This window comes from Setaria viridis, chromosome 1 (assembly GCF_005286985.2).
Source record: "Setaria viridis chromosome 1, Setaria_viridis_v4.0, whole genome shotgun sequence".
In the NCBI taxonomy this organism is placed as follows: Eukaryota; Viridiplantae; Streptophyta; class Magnoliopsida; order Poales; family Poaceae; genus Setaria; species Setaria viridis.
This window is the reverse complement of record NC_048263.2, coordinates 23,623,613-23,649,855: the sequence shown is the minus strand read 5'-3', so window position 1 is coordinate 23,649,855 and position 26,243 is coordinate 23,623,613. Positions and strand designations below refer to the sequence as shown.

The 26,243-nt window shown below is 46.0% G+C and overlaps 2 protein-coding genes and 1 pseudogene across 6 annotated transcripts; 2 read left to right on the top strand and 1 right to left on the bottom strand.

The window, feature by feature from the left end:
- The first annotated feature begins 544 nt into the window (after window positions 1–544).
- Window positions 545–3,456, top strand: LOC117866829 (galacturonosyltransferase 8). Its single transcript, XM_034751118.2, has 3 exons — window positions 545–1,448; window positions 2,058–2,582; window positions 3,016–3,456. The coding sequence occupies exons 1-3, from the start codon at window positions 651–653 to the stop codon at window positions 3,292–3,294; spliced, it is 1,602 nt and encodes a 533-aa protein (XP_034607009.1). The 5' UTR covers window positions 545–650; the 3' UTR covers window positions 3,295–3,456.
- Window positions 3,457–15,249: 11,793 nt separating this feature from the next.
- On the top strand, window positions 15,250–17,714 carry LOC140221635 (uncharacterized; annotated as a pseudogene).
- Window positions 17,715–20,112: 2,398 nt separating this feature from the next.
- LOC117838350 (probable magnesium transporter NIPA2) lies at window positions 20,113–25,954 on the bottom strand. Of its 5 annotated transcripts, none has more exons than XM_034718353.2 (11): window positions 25,353–25,666; window positions 25,127–25,258; window positions 24,102–24,257; window positions 23,745–23,914; window positions 23,502–23,558; window positions 22,469–22,559; window positions 22,234–22,394; window positions 21,988–22,115; window positions 21,761–21,898; window positions 21,038–21,130; window positions 20,113–20,537 (listed from the first exon to the last, which is right to left on the bottom strand). In XM_034718353.2, exons 4-11 carry the CDS (start codon window positions 23,869–23,871, stop codon window positions 20,358–20,360), a joined length of 975 nt encoding a protein of 324 aa, XP_034574244.1. In that variant the 5' UTR covers window positions 23,872–23,914; window positions 24,102–24,257; window positions 25,127–25,258; window positions 25,353–25,666; the 3' UTR covers window positions 20,113–20,357. The 5 variants fall into 5 exon arrangements, with proteins under 5 accessions (XP_034574244.1, XP_034574260.1, XP_034574252.1 ...); XM_034718369.2 differs by having other exon boundaries at window positions 25,139–25,258; XM_034718361.2 differs by lacking the exons at window positions 25,127–25,258; window positions 25,353–25,666 and adding an exon at window positions 25,783–25,954.
- Window positions 25,955–26,243: the final 289 nt, after the last annotated feature.

The following is a 26,243-nucleotide window of genomic DNA, read 5'->3' as shown; positions in this document are numbered from 1 at the left end:
AGTGATGTTGCTCGGAGAATTTGGCAAGGTACTAGAGCTCGAGTGCTCGACTAGCATCGTGTTGCCGAAGGGGCTGATCTAGGCGACTAGGCAGGGGCCGAATCCATTCCAGCGCATTGGTTGGACCTACCGGTCAACGGGATGGTGCGCGGCGCAGAAGATCCGCGTTCCAAAATCCAGCCACCGGGCGGGCCAATACCAGAATTCCGGCCACCGCGCACCGCACGATTCGGCCACTCGACATTCCCATCGGGGTCTGGTGGTTCACCACCGAAACCAACAACACCCCACTGACGAGTGGGCCCACCGGCAGAACAGGGGTCCGCTTCAGTCCGGTACGCGGCCACGAGCCCCGGGCCCACAACCGGACGGACTCCCAGCTCCACAGTCTACCCAGCTAGACCGACATGTGGGACGAGCGCTTGGTGCCCCACGTGCCAGTGAGAACCAGAGGTGTCGGCGACGCGGCTGGACCCGAGGCCATCGCCATTGATCCGCAGATACTAATCCCATTCCCGGTTAATTAAATCCCCACCCCCTCTCCTCTTCTTCCCCAAGCCCACCACCACTGCACAGTGCGCCACTGCTCCCTTCCTCACCCTCTCCCCGCCAATGCGAGAGGCTCCCGTACCGTGCGAGCTCTGAGACCCATGGCAGCCGTGGCCGGGAGCGCTGGGCGCAGCGCCCGTCCCGTCGTGGCCCTCGCTCTCCTCCTCCTCGCCGTCTCCGCCGCCGCGCCCGTGGCCACCGCCGGCGCGTCCGCGGCCGTGAACGGGGACCGCCTCCGGGCGGAGCAGATCCGGAAGCAGGCCTCGGACGCCGCCGCCTCCGCTGCCGCTCTCGCCGCGGCGTCGCGCCGCCTCCACCTCGACCGCGCGCGCCACCTCCGCCTCCTCTCCTCGCTCCACCGCAACCTCACCAACACGCTCCGCGCCCTCTCCCTCGCCGCCGACGCCGCCACCGTCTCGGACCCCTTCTCCGACCCCGCCGCCGCCGCCAACGCCTCGTCCTCCCGCCAGCTCGACCTCCAGGCCAAGGACCTGATCCGCGCCGCGCGCGCCGCCATCGCCGACTCCAAGCCGCTATTCGACCCGCAGCTCAAGATCCAGCGCCTCAAGGACGCCATCTTCGCGCAGAACGAGCTGCTCGCGCGCGCCAAGAAGCGAGGCGCCTTCGCCTCCCTCATCGCCGCAAAGTCCATCCCCAAGCCGCTCCACTGCCTCGCCGTCCGCCTCACCGCCGAGCGGATCGCCAGGCCCGAGCAGTACGCGGAACCGGTGCCGCCGCCGCGGGCGCTCGAGGACCCCGCGCTCTTCCACTACGCAATCTTCTCCGACAACGTGCTCGCGGCCTCCTGCGTCGTGCGCTCCGCCGTCGCCAACTCCATCGACCCCTCAAAGCACGTCTTCCATGTTGTCACCGACCGGATGAACCTCGGCGCCATGCAGGTTTGCTTCCATTCTGCTTCTCCATCTTGCTTATATATACACTGAAGTATTGCCTACTTTGCACAGCATTTTGTTCCCAAAAACTTGTATCAGTGGTTACTTTAGTGATAATGTAGAATGATCATTCATGCACATCTCTAGATGTAATGGTGTCTTCTACATATTGTGCATTCTTGAAGAAATCTGACATGCCCTTGGTAGAGTATTCTATCCGTTTCTGTTTGTTACTTTCAAATTTACAGAGTCAACATATATAGTCTTAAGGAAGTCCTAGCTCACTAAATATTGCTAGACAGAAGCTTTATTTTGTATAGGTAGATCAGGAACAGTTGAACATCGCAATGGCTGGTTGAGTACTGGATTTTTAGCTTTATACTTAGTGTTTAGAGATAGCAAGTCAGGATCACCCGAGTGGGATACCATTCTGCTAATAAATGCAATGAAAGATTCAGAATCACTATGCTGACTCCTATTTGTCTATGTCTTTTGGCCATTGACATTGTGCTTCTTTAACTGTTGCCTTCTTGTTAAATTTAGTTCACATGGTCATTGGCCCACTGATAGTTTCTGCTAGAAGTGTATTTAAAGTTATATGGCATGCCATTGCAGGTGATAATACGCCGAATGGACTTAAAAGGTGCACACTATGAGGTCAAAGCATTTGAGGATTACAAATTTCTGAACTCCTCGTATGTCCCTGTGCTCCGGCAACTGGAGTCGGCAAACCTCCAAAAATTCTATTTTGAGAACAAGCTTGAGAATGCCACCAAAGATGCTAGCAATATGAAGTTCAGGAATCCCAAGTATCTATCTATGCTCAATCACTTGCGATTCTATTTGCCGGAGATGTACCCGAAGCTGCACCGGATTCTTTTCCTGGACGATGATGTTGTGGTGCAGAGGGATCTTACAGGGCTGTGGAAGATTGACATGGATGGGAAAGTGAATGGAGCAGTAGAAACATGCTTTGGGTCTTTTCATCGGTATTGGCAGTACATGAACTTCTCACATCCCCTTATCAAAGCAAAGTTTAGTCCTAATGCCTGTGGATGGGCATATGGCATGAACTTCTTTGATCTTGATTCTTGGAGGAGGGAGAAGTGTACTGAACAGTACCATTACTGGCAGAATCAGGTAACCATTTAGATATCTCTTGTCCGAAATTCAGAGTTAATGTTCTTAGTTGTTAAATGACCAAGCTGTGTGATAAGGCAATCTGTGTATCTCTGCTACGCCATACAAGAGTAACTCTGTTAATGATAGACGACAACAGCTAAAATTACTAGGTGTAGAAAATGATTATTTGAATATTGTCAAATTGTTTAGTCAATCTTATTTTAATTAACGCACGGCTTGTCAAAGAGCAAATGTTAATGGTTGTTGTCAAGTAGGGCAGAAGTTAAACTACTAAAGTTAACATTCCCATGGCCCCTGAAATGTGCAGTACTTTTGCCAATCCATGTAACATACTAGTTTGGTGTGAATGGAGGAACTTCTAGCCAATACTCTGCCTTTTCTTCTTCTGTTGATTATTTACCATTGATGAATTCCTTGTTATCATTTTCAGAATGAGAACCGGACATTATGGAAGCTAGGAACGCTGCCCCCAGGCTTAATCACATTCTACTCCACCACGAAGCCTCTGGACAAATCCTGGCATGTTCTTGGGCTTGGGTACAATCCAAGCATCAGCATGGAGGAGATCAGGAATGCTGCTGTTGTGCATTTCAACGGTAATATGAAGCCGTGGCTGGACATCGGTATGAACCAGTTCAGGCACCTTTGGACAAAGTACGTGGACTATGACGATGAATATATCCGTCAATGCAATTTCGCACCACCATAGAAGGCCTAGTTATCTACGAATCCATTCGTGGGTGGGAAATCGAGAAGGTTGGTAATTAGAACTAGACTGCCCACTGAAGGGTTACATATGCTGTAAGCACATTTTCTGTAGAGATCCAAAGAGTTTGTCGAGTACAACTGAAGGGACCACAAATTCTTTCTACTCCCTCTGTTCCAAATTGGAGGTCGTTTTGACTTTTCCAGGTTCATAGATATTATTATGCGCCTAGACCCTAAAAAGTTAAAACGATCTACAATTTGGAGCTAAGTTAAAATGATCTATATTTTGGAGCTATATCTAGATGCATAATAATATTTATGAATTAAAAAAGCTAAAAGATACAATTTGGAATGGAGGAAGTAGCTCATGACTATGCCACCGATTATGTTAGGATGAAAATAATGTTCGCCACATGTACATTATTCTCGTTGTGTAATAATGTTAATGTCCCCGGTAGCGTGTGTGTCAGATATATGATGTTCATGTAATCATATGGGTCCGAGAACTAAACTTTCTGTTACTCAACGCATTTAGAAGAGGCTTTAATAAAAGTCTAGATACGTGTGGAGTGTCAATTCCATTTTCTTTATATTTGTGTGTCGCATTCCCTCCATGCGGGCAAAACTGATTGCCATTGTTGACTGCCAACCGAACAGCTTGTGTGACCATTGGTATTGATAAACATGAGGCCCATGTCCGGCAGAGCTTTGGAGACGGGCCGTCGCTGAGCTAAAGAGCACGTGCTCTGACCTCTGTCTGAGGCTGCTCATCATCACCGACAGGGGTCTGGTGGTTGGGGGAGGATGGAAATTTTAATGGAAAATTGGTTTTATAGGTCGCCACATCTAGAAAAAAATACAATTAAAAGCTCGTTGTTCCGTAAAATATCATGGAAAGGTTAACCGTCAACCTATAAATAGCATTCCGTGACGTGAAGAGGAAACACCGTCAAGCCTATCCAGCTCATCCCTCCTTGGCTCCTCCTTCCTTCCCAAGGTGAGCGCCGACCGCTCCTTGCCCCTCTTCTCGATGGGCACGCAAAAGCCTGCAGCCGCCTCTTGAGCCCCTGGCCACCTCCAGCTACAGTCCGAGCTCCACGCCGCGCCAAGGATGCGAGGCCGAGGCCGAGTGAGGGCGCTGCCCTAGTCCTCTACTCCATATGCAATCTCTCATCTGTTCTCTCTCCCCATCGAAGTAAGCGGCCACCTGCGCACCTCCAATCCAAGCACAAGTAGTAATCTATCCATTCAATCCCCCTCTATTGCTCTCCTCAAATTAGCAAGCAGCACGACAGCACCTGCTCAACTCCTGCATCTCCGAATAGAGCAAGCAAGCAGCATGGAGCATGCTATCTCCTTGTTCTACTCGATTTCCCCCTCCCTTCTCTATAGCATCAGAAGCACCTGCTTGCTTCCAAATTTCTCACGCGGGCAAGCACTAAATCCACCACTGCAATCTTCAAGTCCATGAAATCGACACCCTCAGGTACGTCGTAGCCCTTGAGCGAGGGTGTAGGGGAAGCGCCTAGCACCAAGACTTGATGCAGTGAGAGTGTTGGCCCAGCCGTTGTAGCGACGCAGCATGGCCAGGAGCAGGGGCAGGAAGAAGCAGCGGCTTGCCGGCGCAACGGAGGGACGAGGAAGGCGTTCGGCTTTGGAAAGTCCGGAAGAAACATGGGAGGGAGGAGGTGTCTAAGACGGACGACGTTAACGGCATTTCCACTCGAACGTCACGGAATGCTATTTCCAGTTGACGGTTGAATCTTTCGATGGTATTTTACGGGATGGCAAACTTTCAATGGTATTTTCCAGATGAAGTGATTTTTCGATGCTATGAAACCAATTTTCCCAAATGTTAATCTTTCTGCGCCAGCCGCTACTGCAGTGTAGCACCACACCATTCTCCTTGGGCCTTAACCCTTAAATATCAAGGTCTATAAGCTGAAAGTAGAAGGCAACGCATTTCTTTTTTCTGAAATACTCTCTCCATCCTAAATTACAATTCATTTTGGCTTTTATACGTACATTACTTTTCCTATGTATCTAGACATAGTATATATCTAGGTGCACACCAAAAGTTATGTATATAGAAAAATCAAAATAAATAGTAATATTGGACGGAAGGAGTAGTAAGTTGAATGGATGTTTTCTTCCAACCTTTTGAGTACACATACAAAGGAATATGAAAAATCACCCTATGTCCCTATACTTCTAAGCATGGGAGAGCCAGCCATGAAGCAACAGATGTGAGTGTGCAGTGCTGCTGTTGCCTGTAATTCTGACTGATGCACTGTTTCATTTTATCACCAGTGGCCAGATGGCCCATGGACAGATAAGATGTTCCAACTTCTTTATACAGGTAATACCTGAAGCAAGACATCAAGAATGATGAAAGCCTTTTTTATCTTTATTTACAAATATTTGTGGCTTCTAGCTATTGTTTCGCTATTCATGGATTTACAAGTATGCCAAATGCCTTAGTTGCATGTCGACATGTCATAAAGTTGATTACCCAAACCCGAGTCACTCAGGTTTTCGTAAATAACCCTTAACAGTAAGCTAATTGACATGAACCTTGTGAAGCTGTTGAATAAATTATGAGGTGTAAACTATACTTTCACTTTACAGATTCGAAGTAGGGCAGTCACCCGAAATGTGCTTATCGACATACCTTTTCAATCTTTCGTCATTCTGTAGCCATGAACGTGCTGTCGGGTTTGTCCTTCAATGGCATATCCACGGATGGAAGAGGAGGGAGATCAGATAAGAAAACAAATTTCAGATTGGAGATCTCGCCTGTTAAACTTCAATTTGCCACCTGATGATATCTTTGTAAAGTTCGTATTTTCTTAGCTAAATGAGGCCCGGACCTTGCTCTGCCATTTATATGGATATTTTTTATTGGCATATCCATTGTAAAGAGGAATAGAATCATATCCATGAATTGTGTACTTGGAGCAATGGTTTGGCATAGTTACTGTTACCTGTTGCTGATTGTGACTTGCAAGTCCACCATTTCTGCTTCTTCCATATCCCTAGGGGGCAAAAAACAAATGCAAAACAAAATCACTACAATCATTCCGTGCACCATATTCAGCACAAATTTCAATCATGTTGACATGTTTGGCAATTTCTAGGCAATTAGGCAAATGCTTAAAATGTTGCTAGGCGCGTTACACTTATCTTGCTTGTCAGTGACTCAAGTTCTGCATGCAAGAACTGAAGAAAGGCTTCAGAGTCCTTGAGGAAGTTCCGGCGATGTAGCAGCTGCATTGCACGCTGATCCCTTCTTTAACTTGTCATGGAGGGTTCTTAAGGTCCTGTTTGGCATGGCTCCAACTCCGGGTGGAGCTGCTCCACTCCAGAACTCCACATGGAGCCAGCTCCGCTCCAAAACTCCAGAACAAAAATAGGGTGTTTGGCTAGATGGGTGCTCTCAGCTCCAAAAAAAATCGATTTCAGTGTGGATTGCCATTGTTGCCTCCCAATTAAGGTCCCACTTGTCATCCTCTCTATCCCATCTTCTTCTTCCTCTTTTTCCACTGCACTGTGCCGCACATGGGAGACCCTCCACGGGCGGCGGGCGGCGACGGGCGTCGCCGGGCGGCGGGGCGGCGATGGGCGACGGGCGGCGGGCGGCGAGCGGCGACGGACGTCGCCGGGCGGCGGGACGGTGACGGGCGGTGGGGCGGCGACGGGCGGTGGGGCCGGCCGACCACAAGGGCGGTGACGGGTGGGGCTCTGGCGGCGAGTGGGGCTCGGGAGAATAGACGGGCGGCGGGCGGCGACGGGCGTCGCCGGGAGGCGGGGCGGCGACGGGCGACAGGCAACGGGGACGGCCGGTCACGGGGGCGGCAACGGGCGACGCCGGGCGGCGGGCGGCGATGGGCGCGGCGACAGGCGGCGGGCGTCGCCGGGCAGCGGGGCCAGCCGGCCACAGGGGCGGCGACGGGCGAGGCTCTGGCGGCAAGTGGGGCTCGGGAGAATAGAAGGGAGAATAGAATGAAACGTTTTTTTGTGTAACCAGTGGCATTGGTGGGTAATTACCCACCAACTCCACGAGGAGGTTAAAAAGAGAGGTTTCTGGAGTAGCAAAAGAGGTGCTCCAAAACTCCACCTCCATTTGCACTACAGCTCCATGAAGTTGGCAACTCCATGGAGTTTTGGAGTTGGGGTGTTTGGCTGAATTTTTTGATGGAGTTGCTGGAGTTTAGGAGTGGAGCCGTGCCAAACAGGACCTAAATATTTCGTCGATATGCATATCAGAAGACATGAGTGATTTAAATTATTATTTAAATCACTTGGAGTGTTCTTAAATGATTTAAAGATTTATTTAAATAGGTACATGGCTTACCACGGGATTATTTTTTTTAACGGACGGTAAGAGATTTGCCGAATTTTTATTAGACGAAAAGGAATAAAGAAACAATATAAAGAAACAGACAACACAACTCAACAGCAACTCAACGACCGGGCCACTAGCCACGCACTCAACAAATTAAAGAAGAGGGGAGTGAGACGACAGCGGGCGCTCACATGACAATCCCAAAGAGAAAAACAACCAAAGACGTTCCCAACGGTCGGGCTGCCTACAACATCGGTGTTCCGTGCGGGAGACATTACCATCCGGTATTGATTTATGTCCTCTTTGATTAAGAATGCCACCTCATCAACTGGTTTTGCTTCACCGATATGGGTTTATGTCCTCTTTTTGTCGTGTATTCCCCATCCGATGTCCACCTCCAAGAGATCTCGTCCTCAATGCTGTTGTCCATATGTAGCAATTGAATTTCTTCCCATAGGTGCACATACTCCCTGATTTCCTCCTAAGTTGTGAGCGGGCATACTTGATCAATCCAGTAGTTGTCCTGCAATGCTCGGTGTGCTGAGAATTGTTTTCGTCTGGATCGTTGGAATAAGAGCGGCGCCAAATTTCTTGGTGACGCCCTGCTCACCCAAGACGAGTGGCAAAAGTTAGATTTTTTCCCATTACCCACCACCACTACAATTGAGGCATAGAATAGGCCTTTGTCATGTTTGTCACAAGGGATACCCAATCCTACCTAAAGTCTATTCGAATGTTTCCATCGGAACCAGCACCAACGCATTCTTAGAGCTCTAGCGAGTTGCTCTAGGTCAAGAATTTCTAGCCCTCCTAAATCTTTTGGCAAACACACTGTTGGCCAGTTGACCAAATAATGTCCTCCATTGACCTTTTCCGGTTCGACTCCTTTCCATAAAAAGCCTCATTTGAGTCAATCGATTTGTTTGATCAGCCACTTTTGCGTTGGGAAGGCTGTGAGGTAGTAAATTGGTTGAGAAGTCAGCACACTCTTTACTAGTGTCTCTCTTCCGACCCAGGACAACAATTTCCCTTTCCATCCAGGTAGTCTTCCTCCTATCTTATTGATCAGCGGTTGAATGTCCACCCTCCTGAGTTTGCGGGTGTGGAGAGGTAATCCCAGATATTTTCCAGGGAATGAAGAAGTGTTTTTCCTAGGAAGTCCGTTAGAGCTTCTGAGATGATATCCTCGCTGCAACGAATGGGGAATATCTCTATCTTATTCATGTTAATCTTGAGGCCGGAGCATTCGCCGAATGTATGTAGCAACTGGCCGATATGGTGCAGTTCTGTTCGATCCGTGTTCGCGAAAATTGCCGCATCATCGGCATGTAGAGAGCATCTCATTTTTGCCGCTCGAGGGAGGATGGGGTTTATGATGTTGTTACTAGCGGCCATCTTGATTAACTTGTGGAGTGGGTCAATGGCCAGGACGAACAACATGGGTGATAGTGGGTCACCTTGTTGAAGGCGTCTTGCATGCTTGAATTTTTTCCCCAGGCACTCCATTGAGCAATACCTTTGAGGATGATGTGGCTAACAAGGCTGTGATCCAGTCTCTCCATTTTTGGCCAAAACCAAGAGCCTGTAGAGTTTCTATGAGGAACACCTAGCTGATCGAGTCAAATGCCTTAGAGATGTCGAGCTTTATAAACAATGCCGGTCGTTTTGATTTGTGCAAGGCTTTGATCACACCTTGTACATAAACAAAGTTGTCATGTATATATCATTTTTTTATGAAGGCATTCTGGCACCCGGAAACTAGTTCATTAAGCTTTGGAGCCAACCTATCGGCAAGTACCTTTGTTATGATCTTTGCTAAGCTATTGATAAGACTAATTGGTCTAAAATTTGCCACTCTGGTCGCTCCATCTTTTTTGGGCAGCAAGACAATGTTGGCTTCATTGATCAATTCCATCCGTCTAGTCCTGAGAGAGTGGAAAGCTTGTAATGATTCTGTTAGATCATTGCCGATCGTTGCCCAGCACTTTTTGTAGAAGAGGCCGATAAAGCTGTCCAGGCCCGGTGATTTCTCTACTGGCCGGTGCATGACCATGTTTTTGATCTCATCCATGTCAAAGGGGGTTTATGCGAGGTTGGCCTAGTTTAAGATTAGGGTTCTTTCTTGCATTTTGCCCAGTAGATTGGCAAAGTGTTGGTATACTGCTTCTTTTTGCTGGTGATTGGTCATTGTTCCATGGGTTGGTTAGTGCAGGAATGTGTAACTTCCTTTTCCTATTATTTGCATGTATCATAAACAACTGTGTGCAAGTGTCGCCTTTACGTATCCATGTTAATCTAGAGTGCTGTCTTGCACGGGTCCGCTGGATTGGCACTGATTTAGCTTTCAAGTATCACCGAAACTCTAACTCCTCTGGCGTGAGCGTCCTTTGCTCTTGTAGGGCATGGCCATAAAGAGAGGGCAGTGGTCCGAGCCCATAGTCGACAGGGCTTGTAGGTCCAAGTTTGGGAACAGGAGGTGTGCCATTCTGGCGAGCCCAAGAACCTGTCGATTCTTGTAAATGTGGGGTTGTCCTGTTCATTGCTCCAAGTAAACCTTCTCCTACGCAGGTCGATTTCCATTAATTGAGTCTCATCTAGAGCCTGCTTGAACCGGTTCATCAAAGTCCTATTTAGTCTGTTGTTGTTCTTATCCTCTACCTTGTATATGAGAATGCCTCCACTGATGCCTATCACTGGTAGCGCCACAAAGTTCTTTGCAAAACTCTATCTTAGCATGTCTGCTACTAGTTTGGACGTCCACTGGGCGATTTTGGTCTCCTGGAGGCACACTACCGTTGCCCTAGATGAGCGGACAGCGTTTCGTACATTTGCTCTTCTTGCGGCCACGTTCAGACTATGTACATTCCAACACAGGATATTACAATCTTTTTGTGACATGGAGATGAAGCACACAACTAACATTAAACCCCTGGGGAGCAACATTCTGTAGGTTACAAGGCTTGGCGCTGGGGCTAGATACAAAGCCTGGTTCACTCTGAGGGCGGCGATTCGCGTGAGATCGCAGCGATGAGCTTCATGGACACTGGTGCTGGGCCATCGACCCGGAACAAAGCACCGCTGAAGCCACTAGGCCAAATTGCCGACCCAATTACTATTACAAACCAGAATGAGTTCGAATTCAAGATCGAGATCTAGAGTCTGCCTAACATTACTGAAAGTAAAAATGACCCACATCTTGAGGCTCTGGTCCACTAGGCCGTCTGGGCGTCCACCCCTGCTGCTGGTGCTGGGGCAATCTTGCTCTTCTTTCGTTCTTGTTCTTGGGCTGGTTCCCGTGCTCCACCAAGGTCTGGATCGCCTCATCTTCAGGCCGGTCAACGGCTTTGGGAGGTGCTATGCCAAATGATTAAAATTAGGATTAGGTGTTCTTTTGACTTTGGGGATAATTCACCAAGATTATTATTCAGCACTCTTTGCGCTAGTTGAATGCTATCTTTGCTCGGATGCAGCTTTATTTTATCTGCTAATCTGGAGCTTTTTCTTTGTGCACTAGCTGTTTCCGAATGGGTCTCAGTAGGTTGGATGGGATTAGCTCTAGGCGGGATTGTGCAGGAGGGTAGCATTTTCTATGAAATCAATGAATGGTTCTAAATCATTGAACTTGGTGCTGTTTTCATTGTTGACCATATTGTGGGTTTCATTGTTAGTGCTGCAGCCCACACTATCATTGATGGAGACTTGTATTGTTGTGGGTGCTGAAATGGTGTTCTACCACTGAGGTGAGGATGCGTTGGTGTTTTCATCTCTGGAGACGTTGCTGTCTTCCATGGTGTCATTGTTATTTTCAGTAGGCTGCATCTCTACTACAAAGTGATTAGAATTGGAATTCCTTTCTAGCTGAGCATCTATTGGTGCACAGATTTGTAATGTACTAGGTGTGGTACTGTTTGAATCAAAAGCTTCTATTGCCCCTAATGACCAACCTGCAGGTTCGTGTGGATGGGCGCTGTCTTCTTCAGTGCTTCTGTGGTAGTGCCATCATCAGGCTGCTCCATGTCCCCTCCAGGGCCGCGTGGGGAGGCGACGGGGGTCCAACCGGCAGCCGACTCCAGCATCTCCTGAATGCGACTCTCCTTAGATGGGTGCCCTGCAAGAACATGTTGGGTGAGAGGCTCATCCCTCATGGGGTCCCAGTCCTCCTTGTTTGCCAAAGTGAAGTGTTCAGGGTGACGCATAAACCAACTAGGATCCTCGGTGATGGGAGACACACCTAGGATCTGCACCAGGGAATTGGCGAAGGAAGGAGACTCACTTGTTGCTCTTCTTCCTCCAGAACGTCTGCTTGCCTGTTATCTTCTGCTGGTGAGGAGTCTCCTGGGTGAAGTCTCTGTTGCGGTAGTTCTGGTTGCCTGCCCGGTGACGCCTGGAGCTGTAGCAGTCTTCCACCGTGCCATGGCAACGTGTTGCCCGCCCCCAGGAGGACTGGCTGCGGTGATGTCGTGTGCCATGGTGGAAGGTGTCGTCGTCGTGATTGTCCCGGTCTCGGCGAGGGCGGTAGTCGCGGCCGGTGTGGTTGTCGTGGTGCTGCCCGTTGCGTCACTCTCCCAGCGAGTCCGCGACATCGTAGTTCCACAGGAACTCCCAGCGTGGCTTCCTATTGGGCGGCCCCCGCCGCCACCACCTCGCCCGTGAAGGAAGGCAAGGCCCTCCACCACATCGAGGTGAAGGTGCAGCTTGTAGTCGTACGCGCCATTAATGTCTTGTGGTGGGTCAGAGTGTTGCACGAAGTTGTCATTGTCGGTTATCTCCTGGTCTGGGTTGGTGACGGTGAGCAGTACCTTTCTGGGGATCTTGCTTGGGTTGGAGGACCACGCCCACATGAATGCCTCTCGATGTAGTGGATGGCGCAGTGTTGTTCGATGATCTTGGCCACCACCTCCTCCGACCAGGTGTGCATGGGCACACCTCGATGCGCAGCCTCACCCGGAACTCAAGCTTGTTCTCCATGGTGCCACAATGCTCCATCCACTTCTCGAAGTTGAAGACACATCCCCTGCTCCAAATACCTCGGTGGTGAAGGACTCGATTGCAGGCCCTGCGGTCAGAGAATAAGACGAGGTGCTGCTCCGAAAAATGCTTCATGACCTTCACCTCTTGGCATGAGATGTGTAGTTTCTCCTCCAGAGCGTCGATGACGTGGTGGGGCACAGAGTCATGGCTCTTGTCGTTGAGCTAGCAAACGGCTGTCTTGCCGATCAGGGACTCCCTCTTGCGCTTGATCGACCCCGTCGCGAAGATCGCGCAGGTCGCGAACTCCGATCGTGCATGGGAGTCCCCTGGGTACATCGCCATGTCCTCTTTCACTATCTCACCCTTAGCCACCTGGAGGTAGGAGCATTCGACCATCCGCACGGTCGAACCCCCAGCTGGAGCTCCGCCAAAAGGGGGAGCAGAACTATGAGAGGGAGTGTGAAGCTGTGGATGCAGCTCCATAGCCGGCCTCTTAAAGGGAGTCCTCCTGGAGGGACAGCGGTGCTCCTTGTGCCCAACTAAAGACATCACCAGCATTTGAGTCGACTCCTACAATCTGCAACCTTGTGCTCGGTGGAGAAACAATTAAGACATTTGCCCCTGACGTGTGCCAAGTATGACTGTTGTCTCTGCTCATCCTTTTTCAGTTGGTGTGGCAGTGAATTCTCTCTTGAATGTTTGTTGGTCTGGCACCACCAGTAGGCCAGTTTGACTATCTAATAACCATGCTCATCAATTTGATCTGTCCATTGTGCATCATCATGTTGAATTCTTGGTGGTGGATCCATGGGAGGGCTCTGTCCAGGATGTACTTGAAAAGATGGGGATTGAAAGCTCATCCTCCTCCTAGAGGTGGAGCATTCACCCTGCTGGATTTTCTTGGGCATCGTTAAGCTGCTTCCCTCTTTGGTCTTGAATGGATGTGATTACTGTCCTTGTGTGGTAGTTGAATTGATTCCCTTCCCTTTCTCTGCTTGAGTGAATCTCCTCTTCTCTTTCTCCATAACTCAATCTCCTTGTGCTGAGGTGGCTGTGATGTTGTAAGCTGGCGGATCTTGCTGGATCTCCTGATTAATGCGCCTTTGAATAAGGTCGAGAACCAATGGATCTGTCTCCTCCTGGCTACCCTCGAGCCCAACACCTCTGTGCGTCGTCTTGAATCCAGTTTGAAGATGAATCTCTCAAGCAAGATCCGGGAGGATTACTGCCGCATTAGGCTGCATCAACTGTACCTGCGAGTGACATCATGCTGACAAGTGCTGACACGCCATCGGAAGGAGCTCCGTCGTGGCCATACTCAAAGCCATCTCGATCTCCTCCGTCCTTGCATCGCTTGTGATGATAGCTGGATGAGCTTGTAGATCATCCGTCGGCGTCTCCAAATCTGCAGTGGATGGAGCTAGGTTGGCTTTGATGGTTGTGGATCTAGACGGGATTTGGGTTTGGGTTGTAGGCTGGTTTTCACTATGGGAGTCGCATCCCGTGGGGACGAGGGAGGGGGTGGATGGGTCCATTCTTCCCTGATACCACGGGATTATCGGACTTGTTAATATTTTATTGCCGATCAATATCTACGTGTGCGAGGATGTCGATGAGATTGGGATCCTCGGGGACTTGTCGGACTTTTTGACGGCGGTGAGGTAGAGGAGGCCCCCCATCCTTGGAGAAGCGGATGCACTCCACCTTGACGTCCCGCCTCGGTAGGGAGATTGCTCTCTAAAGATCGGCGCCAGTTTAGCATGAGGCGACGGGCAGGGTGAAGGCCGCGCATGGGCAGAGCTACAGGGTATGCCGGGTGGGCCCCGGCATACCCTAGGCCCCAGCAGGCCAGCACCTTGTAAATCTGTCAGGAGGTAGGAGGCAAGCACCCAGTCCGTCAGGACTCAAGAGGCAGGCACCCAGGCGGCAAGCGCCAGTCTGTCAGGAGGTAGGACGCAGGACGGCAGGAGCCCACGTTCCCCACGACTGTGACGATTCGTTTCCTCCTGTGATGATTCCTTTCCTGATTTCCTCTGCCATGGCGCCCAGGCCTAGCCGCGTAGCAAACGATTCCATGCGTCATGACGTCAGTTCGAGACTCGACGACTCGCGATCCCTCCAATTCCGCTCGGCGCCGCACCACCGCCATGGCGCCACGAGTCCACGACTCCTCCGCAGTCCGCTTGCTAGACGTTGTCAAACCGCCACGACCCCTCCTGTCCTCCGCGGCAACACCGCCGATCGCCGCACCAGGCCACCCGGGCCGGCCAGTGCGTCTGCGCAAGTGCGCGACTGCGCGTGGGAATTTGTGCCGTTGCGCAAAAACTTTTGATCGTCCACAAGGAGGTTTAAGATGAATCTATCTTCTATTTTTTTCTTATTTGAAAAAACTTATATTCTTAAATATTTTTATTTATTTATGTATGAGTGTTTTTTTTATTTTAGTTCGTGAGTTTATTGAACGGACCATCAATCCATCAACATTCTTAAATTAATATCGTGTGAGGATGTGATTTGTAAGTTTTCTACCTAAAAGTTTAGAACATGATTATATCGTTACATATTTGTTTTGCTATAATGTCTAGTAAGTTGTTGTACTTACATTTCATAGAAATTGTTTTTTTCCAGAACGGTTGGATTATGAAGAGAGGCGGAGATATTGCATCTCTTTTTCAGAAACAAGCAGCAAAGAAGGCAGCAATTGTTGTTGCTTCAAACACTGTCTCATCTCCAGTTGAAACTTTTGTGGAAGAACAGAATCAGGAGCAGGATAGAGTGGTAGTTGAAGAAATCGTGGATCCTGTGCCCTCACCTCCACCATTGCAACCACCCACATCACATCCGCCGATTTATGACATCAATCATCTTCCACATGATCCAAGTGAAAGGCAGCCCATTGAAAGTTATCATGTTAATGATCAAGATGCAATTCGAAGATCATATATTATTAAAGGCCGATTCAAACCTATTAATCATGATTTTCCATCAAGAAAAATTAGAGGTAGGGATCGCCAATTCAATTATGTATGGATGTATAATCATGAGTGGCTTGAATATAGTATCAACAAGGATTCTGCGTTTTTCTTTATATGCTACTTGTTCAAGAAGGGTGCTGGGTCAAATATATTTATTGTTGGAGGAGGGAATAATTGGAATATAGGAAACAAAGCACTTCTCAAACATAGTGGTTCTATGGCACACAATGCAGCTCAGGAGAGATACATTGGTTTTATAAATCCCAAGGTAGCAATTGATTATCACATTGAGAAGTGGACTGATGAGGATCTTCATCTTTATAAGAAAAGGTTGACATATTCACTTAGATGTATCAAGTTTCTTTTGCATCAAGGATTGGCATTTCGTGGACATGATGAAAATGAAGAGTCTAGCAACAGAGGAAATTTCGCTGAACTTTTGAAGTTTCTTGCCGGAAACAGTGATGAAGTGAACAAGTATGTCTTGACTAATACTCCAGGTAATTGCACCTTAACTAGCCCAGAGATACAAAAGTAAATTATTCATTGTTGTGCCATAGAAACTAGAAAGAAAATAATTGAAGAACTTAATGATGAGCCCTATGCAATTTTAGCTGATGAGTCCAGTGACATATCACATAAAAAACAACTAGCTCCGTGTTTGCGTTATGTTGATAAACTTGGAAGGCCATGTGAACACTTTATTGGAGTTGTTCATGTAGATGATACTACCTCTTTGTCACTTAAGGAAGCTATTGAGGGTTTACTTGTTAGTCATGGATTGACTATGACTCAAATTAGAGGTCAAGGTTATGATTGGGCCAGCAATATGAAAGGAGATATTAAAGGGCTAAAAACATTGATCATGCAAGAATCACCTTCTGCATATTATATCCATTGCTTTGCACATCAACTCCAACTAGTTCTTGTTGCTGTTGCCAAGAGAAATACTGATTGTAAGAGCTTTTTTGATCAAGTATCTATCTTATTGAATATTATTGGAGTTTCTTACAAGTGTCATGATATGCTTCGAACTGCTAGGCTTGAGAATATCAAGAAAGCACTTGAGTGTGGTGAGCTGGGAGTGGATTAAATCAAGAGATGAGTTTGCCTAGGCCTAGTGAAACTTGATGGGGCTCTCATTACAAAACTATATGCAGCATCATTACAATGTATTCCTCAATCCATGATGTGCTCATTGATCTTGGTGATGATATTTCACATAAGGATGATTGGACAAAGATACATTTTGTGCTTGGAGCATTTGAAACTTTTAAGTTCGTTTTCTTTGTGCACTTAATGTTTGTTATTCTTGGATACACAAATGAGTTATCCGAGTGTTTGCAGAGAAGGGATCAAGATATTCTTAATGCAATCTCCCTTGTTAATGTGGCAAAGAACAAAATGCAACAGTTAAGGTATGATGGTTGGGACCACTTCCTTGAGAGAGTCACTTCTTTTTGCATTAAACATGATGTTGAAGTTCCTACTATGGATGGTGATTATGTGCCATATGGAAAATCAGCAAGGTATGCCCATGCCCGAAACCAAACAAATGATGACCATTTTAGAAGAGAAGTATATATTGGTGTCATTGATCAAATTAGTCAAGAGCTTGATAATCGGTTTGATAAGATCAATATGAAGCTACTTTCGTGTATGTCAGCATTTAGTCCTTCCAATTCATTTGCTTCGTTTGATGCACAGAAGGTATGCTTATTGGCTGAATTTTATTGTAAGGACTTCTCCAACAATGATTTGCTAAAACTTGAATTGCAACTTGATAATTATATTGATGACATGCGACGAGATGATAGCTTCAAGGGTCTAGACAACATCGTTGATCTCTCAGTTAAGCTTGTTCAAACACTGAGGTACAAAATGTATGATATGGTTTACTTGCTTCTCAAATTGATATTGCTTTTACCAGTGGCAACAACAAATGTTGAAAGGGTATTTTATGCGATGGTTAAAGTGAAAACAAAGTTAAGGAATAAGCTAGGTGATAGTATTTTGGATGATTGTCTAGTCACATTTATTGAGCGAGATATTTTCTTCCAAGTGAATGAAGATATAATCAAGACATTCATATCATTCAAAAAGCGCCAGTTAAACAAAGCAGACAAGTAATATTGTAAATTTCTTTTATGCTATATTTCGAACTATTTATATTGTGATTTGTTATTGTTTCTAGCTTAATCTTTGAATTTATCGAATTGTAAATAATTTTATCGAATTGTATAAGATTTTTTTTTGACATACCCTGTGGTAAAATTCCTATGGTAAAATTCTAGATCCACCACTGCGGCCGCGGGCCTTGGAGCTACCGCGAGCAAACCGGATCCAGTTCCTACACCATTAGCAGCTCCTCAGGTACCCTCTCGATTGCCTACACGTCCACCGGCTCTCGCCTGTCGTCTTCTATCTCTATATATGGAGGCGGCCATGCACTTGGAAGAAATGGAGAAGAAGGATGCTGAGTTTGTTCAACCAGTCAAGAAGCCCCGCATAGAAACGGGGAACGGGAAGAAGGCGAAGCGAATCAAAAGCGCCAAGGAATTCTTTGGTGCGCCGTCGGCGAAATGCAGCATCGAAGGCGCCGACATGGGTGTCCTTGAGAGGTGGTTGATGGAGCTGGGTATCGGGTGGGTTCTCCACCTCGCTGATGGTGTCGCTGCTGGGAAACTCAAGCTGGATCCGAATCATGCATCGAGCTGGATCCGGGCTCTCACCGAGATCACGAATACCTTTTGTCTCATGGTGTCGCTCTTGCCTGGTCACGTCTCCGAGGAGGAAGAAGATGCTGCTGCTGCTGCTGCTATGGAGAGTGAGTACATTTCCAGTTTGCAAGATTTATCCATTATCCAACAAGCCATGTTGAAAATGCTCGCTTTTGTTGACTTCATAGACGTTCTGCCAAATCTTACCGCTAGTACTTGTGAAGTTGTTGTTGCCAGAAGCTCCATGCCCTGCTCCGTGTGCGCCATACTCTGTCCAAGGCCTTGTCCGAGATCCGGTTGCTATTCGATGATCCATCACCCTCTGCACGAGTCGTTGAGAGGATACGGAGCGAGATAGGCAGTGTCCTACTAGCAAAGGAGGGCAAGGCGGCTGATGCCATAAGGAGCCAAGTGGAGGAGGTTTGGGTTCGAATCATGGAATCACTGGAGGACGACCAAGACTCTTCTGGCATTCACAAGGTCACTCCGTCCGTATTAAGCTACATCAGATTCTTGCGGACAAACTACCGGACATTGGATCCAGTTGTCTGTGAGTATGTGCCTCAGATTGGGGACCTATCACCTTTGGACAGCATGAGTCTTGTCGAAGTCTGAAGAATTCCCAAATCAAAGCCTCGGGTTCTTATTCCTGCTCAACAACTCACATTTCATACAGCAGAGCAACTGCGTTCTTTACATATCCAAATCCTACGAGGTAAACTCGAGCGCTATATGGAGAGTTATATACAGGTATCGTGGGCACCGGTGTTGTCATGCTCCGGCACCTCGTTGCTTCAGGAGAAACTACTCCCCACTGCCTTACAAGTTCCAGTCTGAGTTTCTGAAGACCTACAATACCCAAAAGCTGTGGAAGGTCCCAGATCCCGAGCTGAGGAAAACGCTGCCCAGAGCTATCACCGAGAAAATCGTTTCAGGCTATACAGAATACATAGAGGATAACAAAATTACCACCCTAAAATTCACTCCCCGGGACCTGGAAGAGATGTTGCAAGAGCTCTTCCAAGGATGAACGAGAGCACAATACGTTACATTCTATGTTGATTTTGAGATGGAATGCTAACATTGTTGCTTCAAGTGACATGGCTTCTGAAGCTGTGAGTAAAAGATCCCTCTAGATTGACACGCAACGCCAGTTGGCGGTGGCGGCCAGGCAACGCTTTCTGCTGGTGTGACACCCCCTACTGTAGCGCGTCCGGCAACAGATGCCGTGCAACCCTTCACAGCGACACGCATGTGATCGGCAGGGCTTCTACGGAAACTACCTACAGACTACAGGATCTTTGGTTTCTATCTATTTCTTGCATGCAATTCTAAGGATTAGTTGCCTCTGTTGTACCATTCCAAACTATATGTACCGATTCCATTTATAATGGAAACGTATTGATTGTTCAATCAATTAAGGCTTTATTTAATTTACACTTCCATGGTACCATGAGGGGGTGTTTGGTTACGGGGACTAAAGTTTAGTCCCTATATACTAATTACGAGTATTAAATATAGATTAATTACAAAATCAATTGCATAAATGAAGGCTAATTCGTTCGTTTATGCAATTGGTTTTGTAATTAACCTATATTTAATACTCTTAATTAATATCTAAACATTCGACACCTCTAGCAGACACTTGCCGGAGGACAGTGCTGAGAGGTTGAGCGAGGAACTACTGCACCGAGCAGGTGAGCAGGGCTGAATTTCACTCTGTTGCCTAAACCAGAGAGGAGAAATCAGAAACACAGATCCTAGGTGTCGAAACTAGCTATGCTCAGTAAAAATTTTGAAACAAACTATTAAGCAAAGGTTAACTATCGATCTGCAATGAGTTTTAAATCCTATGTAAGATTTTGCTGTTTTCATACACTTCACTGGTGCAGAAAACGTAAAACTTCATTCGTATATCCTACTACTACAAAAGTCTTAATAGTTCAATCAATGGCACCCAATCTTCACTCTTTCCTAATATATCTACAGCCAAAAACTCCACCAGAGTCTAAAGAGGTTGAGACAAATTTCATGTTTAGTACATGTTATGTTTTCAGCTAGAGCTGTTCATTGATCGTGGAGCACATTCTCTAGCTTCTTCCAGGCAAACTTGGTCAGGCGGTGGTGGATTCCCCATATCCCTAGTCTTGTGGAGTAGAAAGGTCCCAGCAACAATGGTCACAAACCCACATAGCTGCGTCGCAATCTGTGTTGCGGTTTGTGAGGCCCAGTCCTTGAAAAACCATGACAAACAGATATCAGTTTTTTTTTTTTTTTGCCAGATTCACATTTCCACTGGAATACGAAACAATCATAACAATGTTTTTTTTTTTTTGGGGGGGGGGGGGGGCATGCTGCTTAATAGTTTCCTTTCTTTTGGAATTTCTCCTTTGGATATCAGAAAAATTGCAATTCACCCTTTGTTTGCATCTTTAGTGATTACAGAAAATGAAACTTAAGTTCCAGAAATATATTATTGGTTCATGCCCATACAATTTGCAAGATAAAAGAGAATATCAGGCATCTTATTTCATATATATTCTAAGCTACACTCAAGACGCAAATCGATATCTATTTAGAACAATAAAGGAGCTCACCAAACTAGTTATCCTGTATCAGCCAATATAAATTACTGTGGCATGCAATTTCTCTCAGCAAGCAGAAATAATGATGAAAACATATAAAGGCCAATATATCATGCAAAAGTTATGTGCAAGTGGACAACAAGATCACCTTATACATAATCATGTTAGCAAAAATGGTAAGAATGGTGAACATCACATAGTATACAGGAGAAACCACAGCCGTGTTGAACGAGTCCAAAGCCTACAGCAAAGTAACAAGAGGGTGAAAAGGTCACAATGAAGAGTTGCCAGAAGAGTTTAAACACAACTTCCTCTATTTTATGTCTTCTTGGTTATTAGCTTGAAATGTCTATTTTATGTCTTCTTGGTTATTAGCTTGAAATGTCTATTTTGTGTCTTCTTGTGTGTTATTCATGTGTTCAAGAAAATTGCTATGTACAGCTGAATGACTAACTAGCACGGGTTACAAGAAATTTTCCGAAATCTCCTGATGTGCAAAGATAACCCCTGCAGTACTTTGATCTAAACCAAGGCCTTGCTTATAAAAATATGTTTGTTTGAACATGTGCTTGCTCAGAATGTCAACTAAAAATATTCGAAGAAATGTATGTTCAGAAACTGAGGCCTAGATCAGGAAATATGCAAAAATAAGATGTTACAGGGTGATTGTTTGATCAGAAATTCAGCATAACGAAATGAAATTAGACAAGTAAAGCAAGTTGATGCATTATATCAATGTCTCAAGGCATTGCCACATATATAATGAAAAGCAAACTCATGCATAGCTCAGAATGACATTATTAAAAAGAAAAAAGAAAACTGTGCAAGGCATTTCTCAAGAATGTATCCATACACCAGAACACTTTTATACCTTGTTTAGGTAGTTCAACTGCACCAAACAGCAAATAGTGACAACTACTATGAAGAACCATGTCTGAACGTAGATGAATTGATTTGATCCACTAAATGATAGCTTTAAAGCAATGGCAACTGCTTTTACACTGATAACCTGTCCCAATCATAAAATTATGTTAATAAAAGGTCAGTGGTTAATTCTATTTAATAATTTAATCTGAAGGTGATGTACTTCTTATGTACCGTAAGAGATCCCATTAATGAACAGATTGCTATATAAACCAGCATCAACCTGTGTCCTGAGCGTTCAACCACCCGGAATATCAAAAAAAGAACACAGGCTACCGCCACACATGAATAAACAATAAAACCTGTAAGTCAAATGATGTGTACACGTCAACATGGACTGACCAGTTAAACAGAACAAATGCAGGCAGGAAGAAGGAAAAGGGACTCCATAGTGACAGGAGCAAGTGATCAGTTAGCTACCTGGCTGCGTTGCAAGATGCCATATTTCCTTCATTGAGTCAATCTTTCTCTCCTTTGGGGCATGCAAAACTATACCAATCGAACCAACAACACATAGTATGCAACCAACAACACCAAACATGTGCAAATTCTCTTTCAGAATAAAGTGTGCGAGCACTGCACTGCATGAGCAAAACATTAAACAGGAGCGCAATGCTAGGCGTAAGGAAATTCAGGAAGATGGCAAGGCTTCTACCTAAATATGATGCTTAGAGCTCCTAGAGGAGTAACAAGTACAGCAGGGGCAAATGCATATGCTGCAAAGTTGGCTACCTCACCCAGAATCACTGCAAGGTAAAACAAAATGATTAGGGAGAGTGTACTGTGTACCATCCGTTCCATCATTATATAATGTTGCTACGCATGTAAATACTATGTCAGAAATATTGTTTTGTACTTCACTGTTATTATAGTGTTACTGCCCTATCCTTTAAAATGAAAAGAAATATAAATGCAAGTTGATGTCATGTTCTTGATTCTTTTTAAGTGATTCTTCATCAGATGATATAACCCCCTTTATTGCTCCAAATACTTGATAATGCAAGTAGGTAGACTCTTAACAAACATTTTAAATTTCCATCATTCATGAAACTACAAGTGCAGTGACAGGATTCCAACAAACAAGGTAAGTTGAAACCCATGCTCAGCCTTTTTAGAACCAAGGGATGAGAGAATTCCCAAGATTTTAAGTTAAACATTATATGCATGCTCCTCTGTTCATCCGAACATGACAGAATCCCTAACTATACAATATAGTTTACTATTACTAGTGCATGCATATCATTTACTATATACATTCTCCTACAATTAGGAAAAAGAAAAGATGCAGCACACTTGGACCCTCTGGCACTTAGGTTGAAGCCTAGTGCTAGCAGCATGGAGTAATCCCAGTAATAATCTATTAGATGTAGGTGTTAAATCACAAACCCAAATTCACTGTTGCAAGATTATATGGTAAATGTAGGCGTGCAGGTGGAGAATGATAAAAACAGTCAACAATGACTAACTCCAGTTGTGTGTCAGTGGCACAACTCAAGAAACTATGAAACCAACCAGCTTAAAAAGCATATAAATCAGATACAGAGTAACACCCAAACATAAAAACAAGTAGAACTGCAATGAGCTACAGATAGCAGTACAAGTGCACTACTACAAGAAGTACATACAGAAATATGTCTGTAACTGTTAAATCCCTGAGAAGACAAAGCATGATCTTAGTTGACACTTACTAGTTATCATTCCCAGCCACCATAACGGCTCATACAGATATGAGAAGCCTCCAGAAGCTGCAGTTCATCATAGTAACAAGGGAAATCAGAAGCATCAACAGGATATACATGAAAGGTATACATCATTAAGTAAGTACTAAGAGTTAAGAGTCTGAACACCATTATGCACTACCAAGGTTTCATCCTGATTAAAGAGCTGCTATGATTCCTCAATAAAAACAAAGCTGTTAGAAGAGGCACAACCTGCTCGCACCCCATTATCGCCAGCCTTCTTCAGCCCAACTTTCTTGATCACAAAGCTTGAACCAATGAATGCACTAGATGACATGGCCAAAGTCAAGCCTCTCACATTGTCTAAAGACGCCACCATGTCTGGTGGAATTTTTTCTGTCAAGAACTAAAAGAACCAATTCCTACAATCCAAGGGATAAGAATAAATGAACACACAAGAATGGTAGAAACCTTGGAGACAACTAACATTGAGCCACTACTGTTCCTTTATAAAATATCATGAGATGAAAAAAAATGGATATTCGATTGTAACAAACATTCTTTTTATTTATTCATTCATCTGAAGATGCCATAAATGAAATGACCAACCTTGATTCCTTGGAGTTTCAAACTTTTGGTCTAAATCCACTACAGAAACGAACTGATTGGAATCACAACACTTTGAAATGGTACTTTTACTTCACGTCCTTGCTAAAGCCAATTCCGAATAGATTTGAAAACCTTCAGACCTTCCCAACACATAGCCTGCATGCAGGAAAAAGGAAACCTCTTAGAGCAATAGCTTGCACTTGCATAAAGAAAAGTGATCATGGATATGACAACAGGAAAGCCATGAAAAACGGCCAATGATTACTTAGCTGCTGAAACTAAATACCCAAAAGTGAAGGAAAGAGAGAATTTTACTGAAATAGACTTTTCTGTTTGACAAGACTAAGTAGAATAGTAACCAGCGTGAAACTGAACAGGAAGAGACCAAGGAAATAGCACTTGCCAAGGATTACTTAGCTGCTGAAACTAAATACCCAATAGTGAAGGAAGAGAGAACTTACTAAAATGAACTTTTCTGTTTGATAAGACTAAGTAGAATAGTAACCAGCATGAAACTAAAAGTCAGATTGCTTCTAATGCTTCACCTAACTTACCAACAGCCCAAACTTAACTTTCTATGAGTTTCAGGTAAGAGATTTGATTTATTGAACTGCATGTGTGGTGCATGTAAGATAGGTCTGGATGATCAAAGCATTCAGGATAATTGTAGACAGTTGAGCACACATAAGGCATCATGCCGTCATTCATTCATTGTCAAAAAAGACGGCTGTATTCAAATCTGATACCAAAAGAGCAGAAAGAAGATAAAAGTGTCCGAAGAACATGATAATTCCAATCTAACAAAGCAAAGGGGAAGACATGGGAATCCTCTCACTGATTTATAGAACATAACTGAACAAGGGAATAAAATGCTTCATGGAACATAACTGAAAAAGGGAGTAAAAAAATCATAGCAAGCAAGTCTACTAGCCAATCTAAAATCCAGACCTCCAAGTTGAAGGAAAATGATTCAATTCCCCCCGTTCCCCACAAGATGAACAGAGACATGTAGATGAGAAAGGTACCCGATTCACAACCTTGCACGACGCATTAATCTTTCCAGCACATTTTGGGTTTTGACCCGTGAAAGGAAAGGAAACTTTTGAACACGCCACAGAAAGGAGACGAAAGCCTCATATATACGCCAGGAACCTCGACTACCAATGGGGAGAGGAGAAAAAGGCAAGTACGTATGAAACAGTGAACAAGAATGATAAATAGCAATAACTATTTACAACAACAGTTATTTACCTGGCCAAGCACAATTTCATTCAAAGAGAAAAAGAAAAGGGATGAAGTAAAAATTCAGTTGATGAGAGGGATCAAGGAACGGAACCAGAATGCGATCTCGGAACGAGAACCGCCGTCCCCGGACAAACCCGTGAAGCACGGGCGCAAAACCGCGTGGAGCCAAACCGACGCGGCGAGAACGGCGACAGCGAAACCCAATCTCGCGGCCCCAGAAAATCGAAGGGATTTTTCAGAAATTCCCATCCCCCGAAAAAGAGGAGGAAAAATAAAAAAGGATCCCCATCATGTTCCTGTGGACGCCGCCTAACCCCAACGAGAGAGGAAAGGGAAAAGCGCCCGCGCCGGGACGCAATGGCGTGCCCGGCCGATCGGCGCGAGGCAGGCAGGCAGACGATCGCATCGAGAGGAAGGGGAAAAAGGCGCCGGTTACCTTGCCTCCGTTGGCGACCGAGCGGGGCGGCAGGCCCACGGCCTCCGTGGGCGGCGGGCGGCGGGGGGTGTCGCCGGCGAAGGGGCTGGCGGTGGCGGGCGGACGCGGGGAACGTGACGGGCACCAGAGGAGGGGAGAGGAGAGGGCGGGGAGATTCGTGGGAGGAGGCAACGGCGTTTCGTTTTCTCCCCACCTCTCTGTGATCTTTTGAGAGGAGGGAGGGGGGAGGGGGTAACGGCTTTTGCGTGGGTACACGTGGCGCACTGGCACTGGGTCGGGGTGGGGGAAGTGGGGTCCGACTTGGCACGGGCTAGACGTGGGCTGGTCGACGCTTTCTGAGCGGGGTGGACGTGGCTGCCAATAGAGAGACACCCTGACCGAGGCCGTGGGCTTGTTCCCGTCTCTAGTAGCGAGTGATTGCGACCAAAAACACCAGGTGGCTGGATGGGCGGCCTTGCTCG

Bases quoted from the DNA above. Each gene is read 5' to 3' on its own strand.
- LOC117866829 (XM_034751118.2), top strand. From the start codon at position 651: ATGGCAGCCGTGGCCGGGAGCGCTGGGCGCAGCGCCCGTCCCGTCGTG. The intron at 1,449-2,057 runs GTTTGCTTCCAT...ATGCCATTGCAG, and splicing joins TGAACCTCGGCGCCATGCAG to GTGATAATACGCCGAATGGA. The intron at 2,583-3,015 runs GTAACCATTTAG...TATCATTTTCAG, and splicing joins ACCATTACTGGCAGAATCAG to AATGAGAACCGGACATTATG.
- LOC117838350 (XM_034718361.2), bottom strand. From the start codon at position 23,871: ATGGTGGCGTCTTTAGACAATGTGAGAGGCTTGACTTTGGCCATGTCA. The intron at 22,560-23,501 runs GTAAGTGTCAAC...TTTACCTTGCAG, and splicing joins GTGGCTGGGAATGATAACTA to TGATTCTGGGTGAGGTAGCC. The intron at 22,116-22,233 runs GTAGCTAACTGA...TTTGACTTACAG, and splicing joins GCATCTTGCAACGCAGCCAG to GTTTTATTGTTTATTCATGT.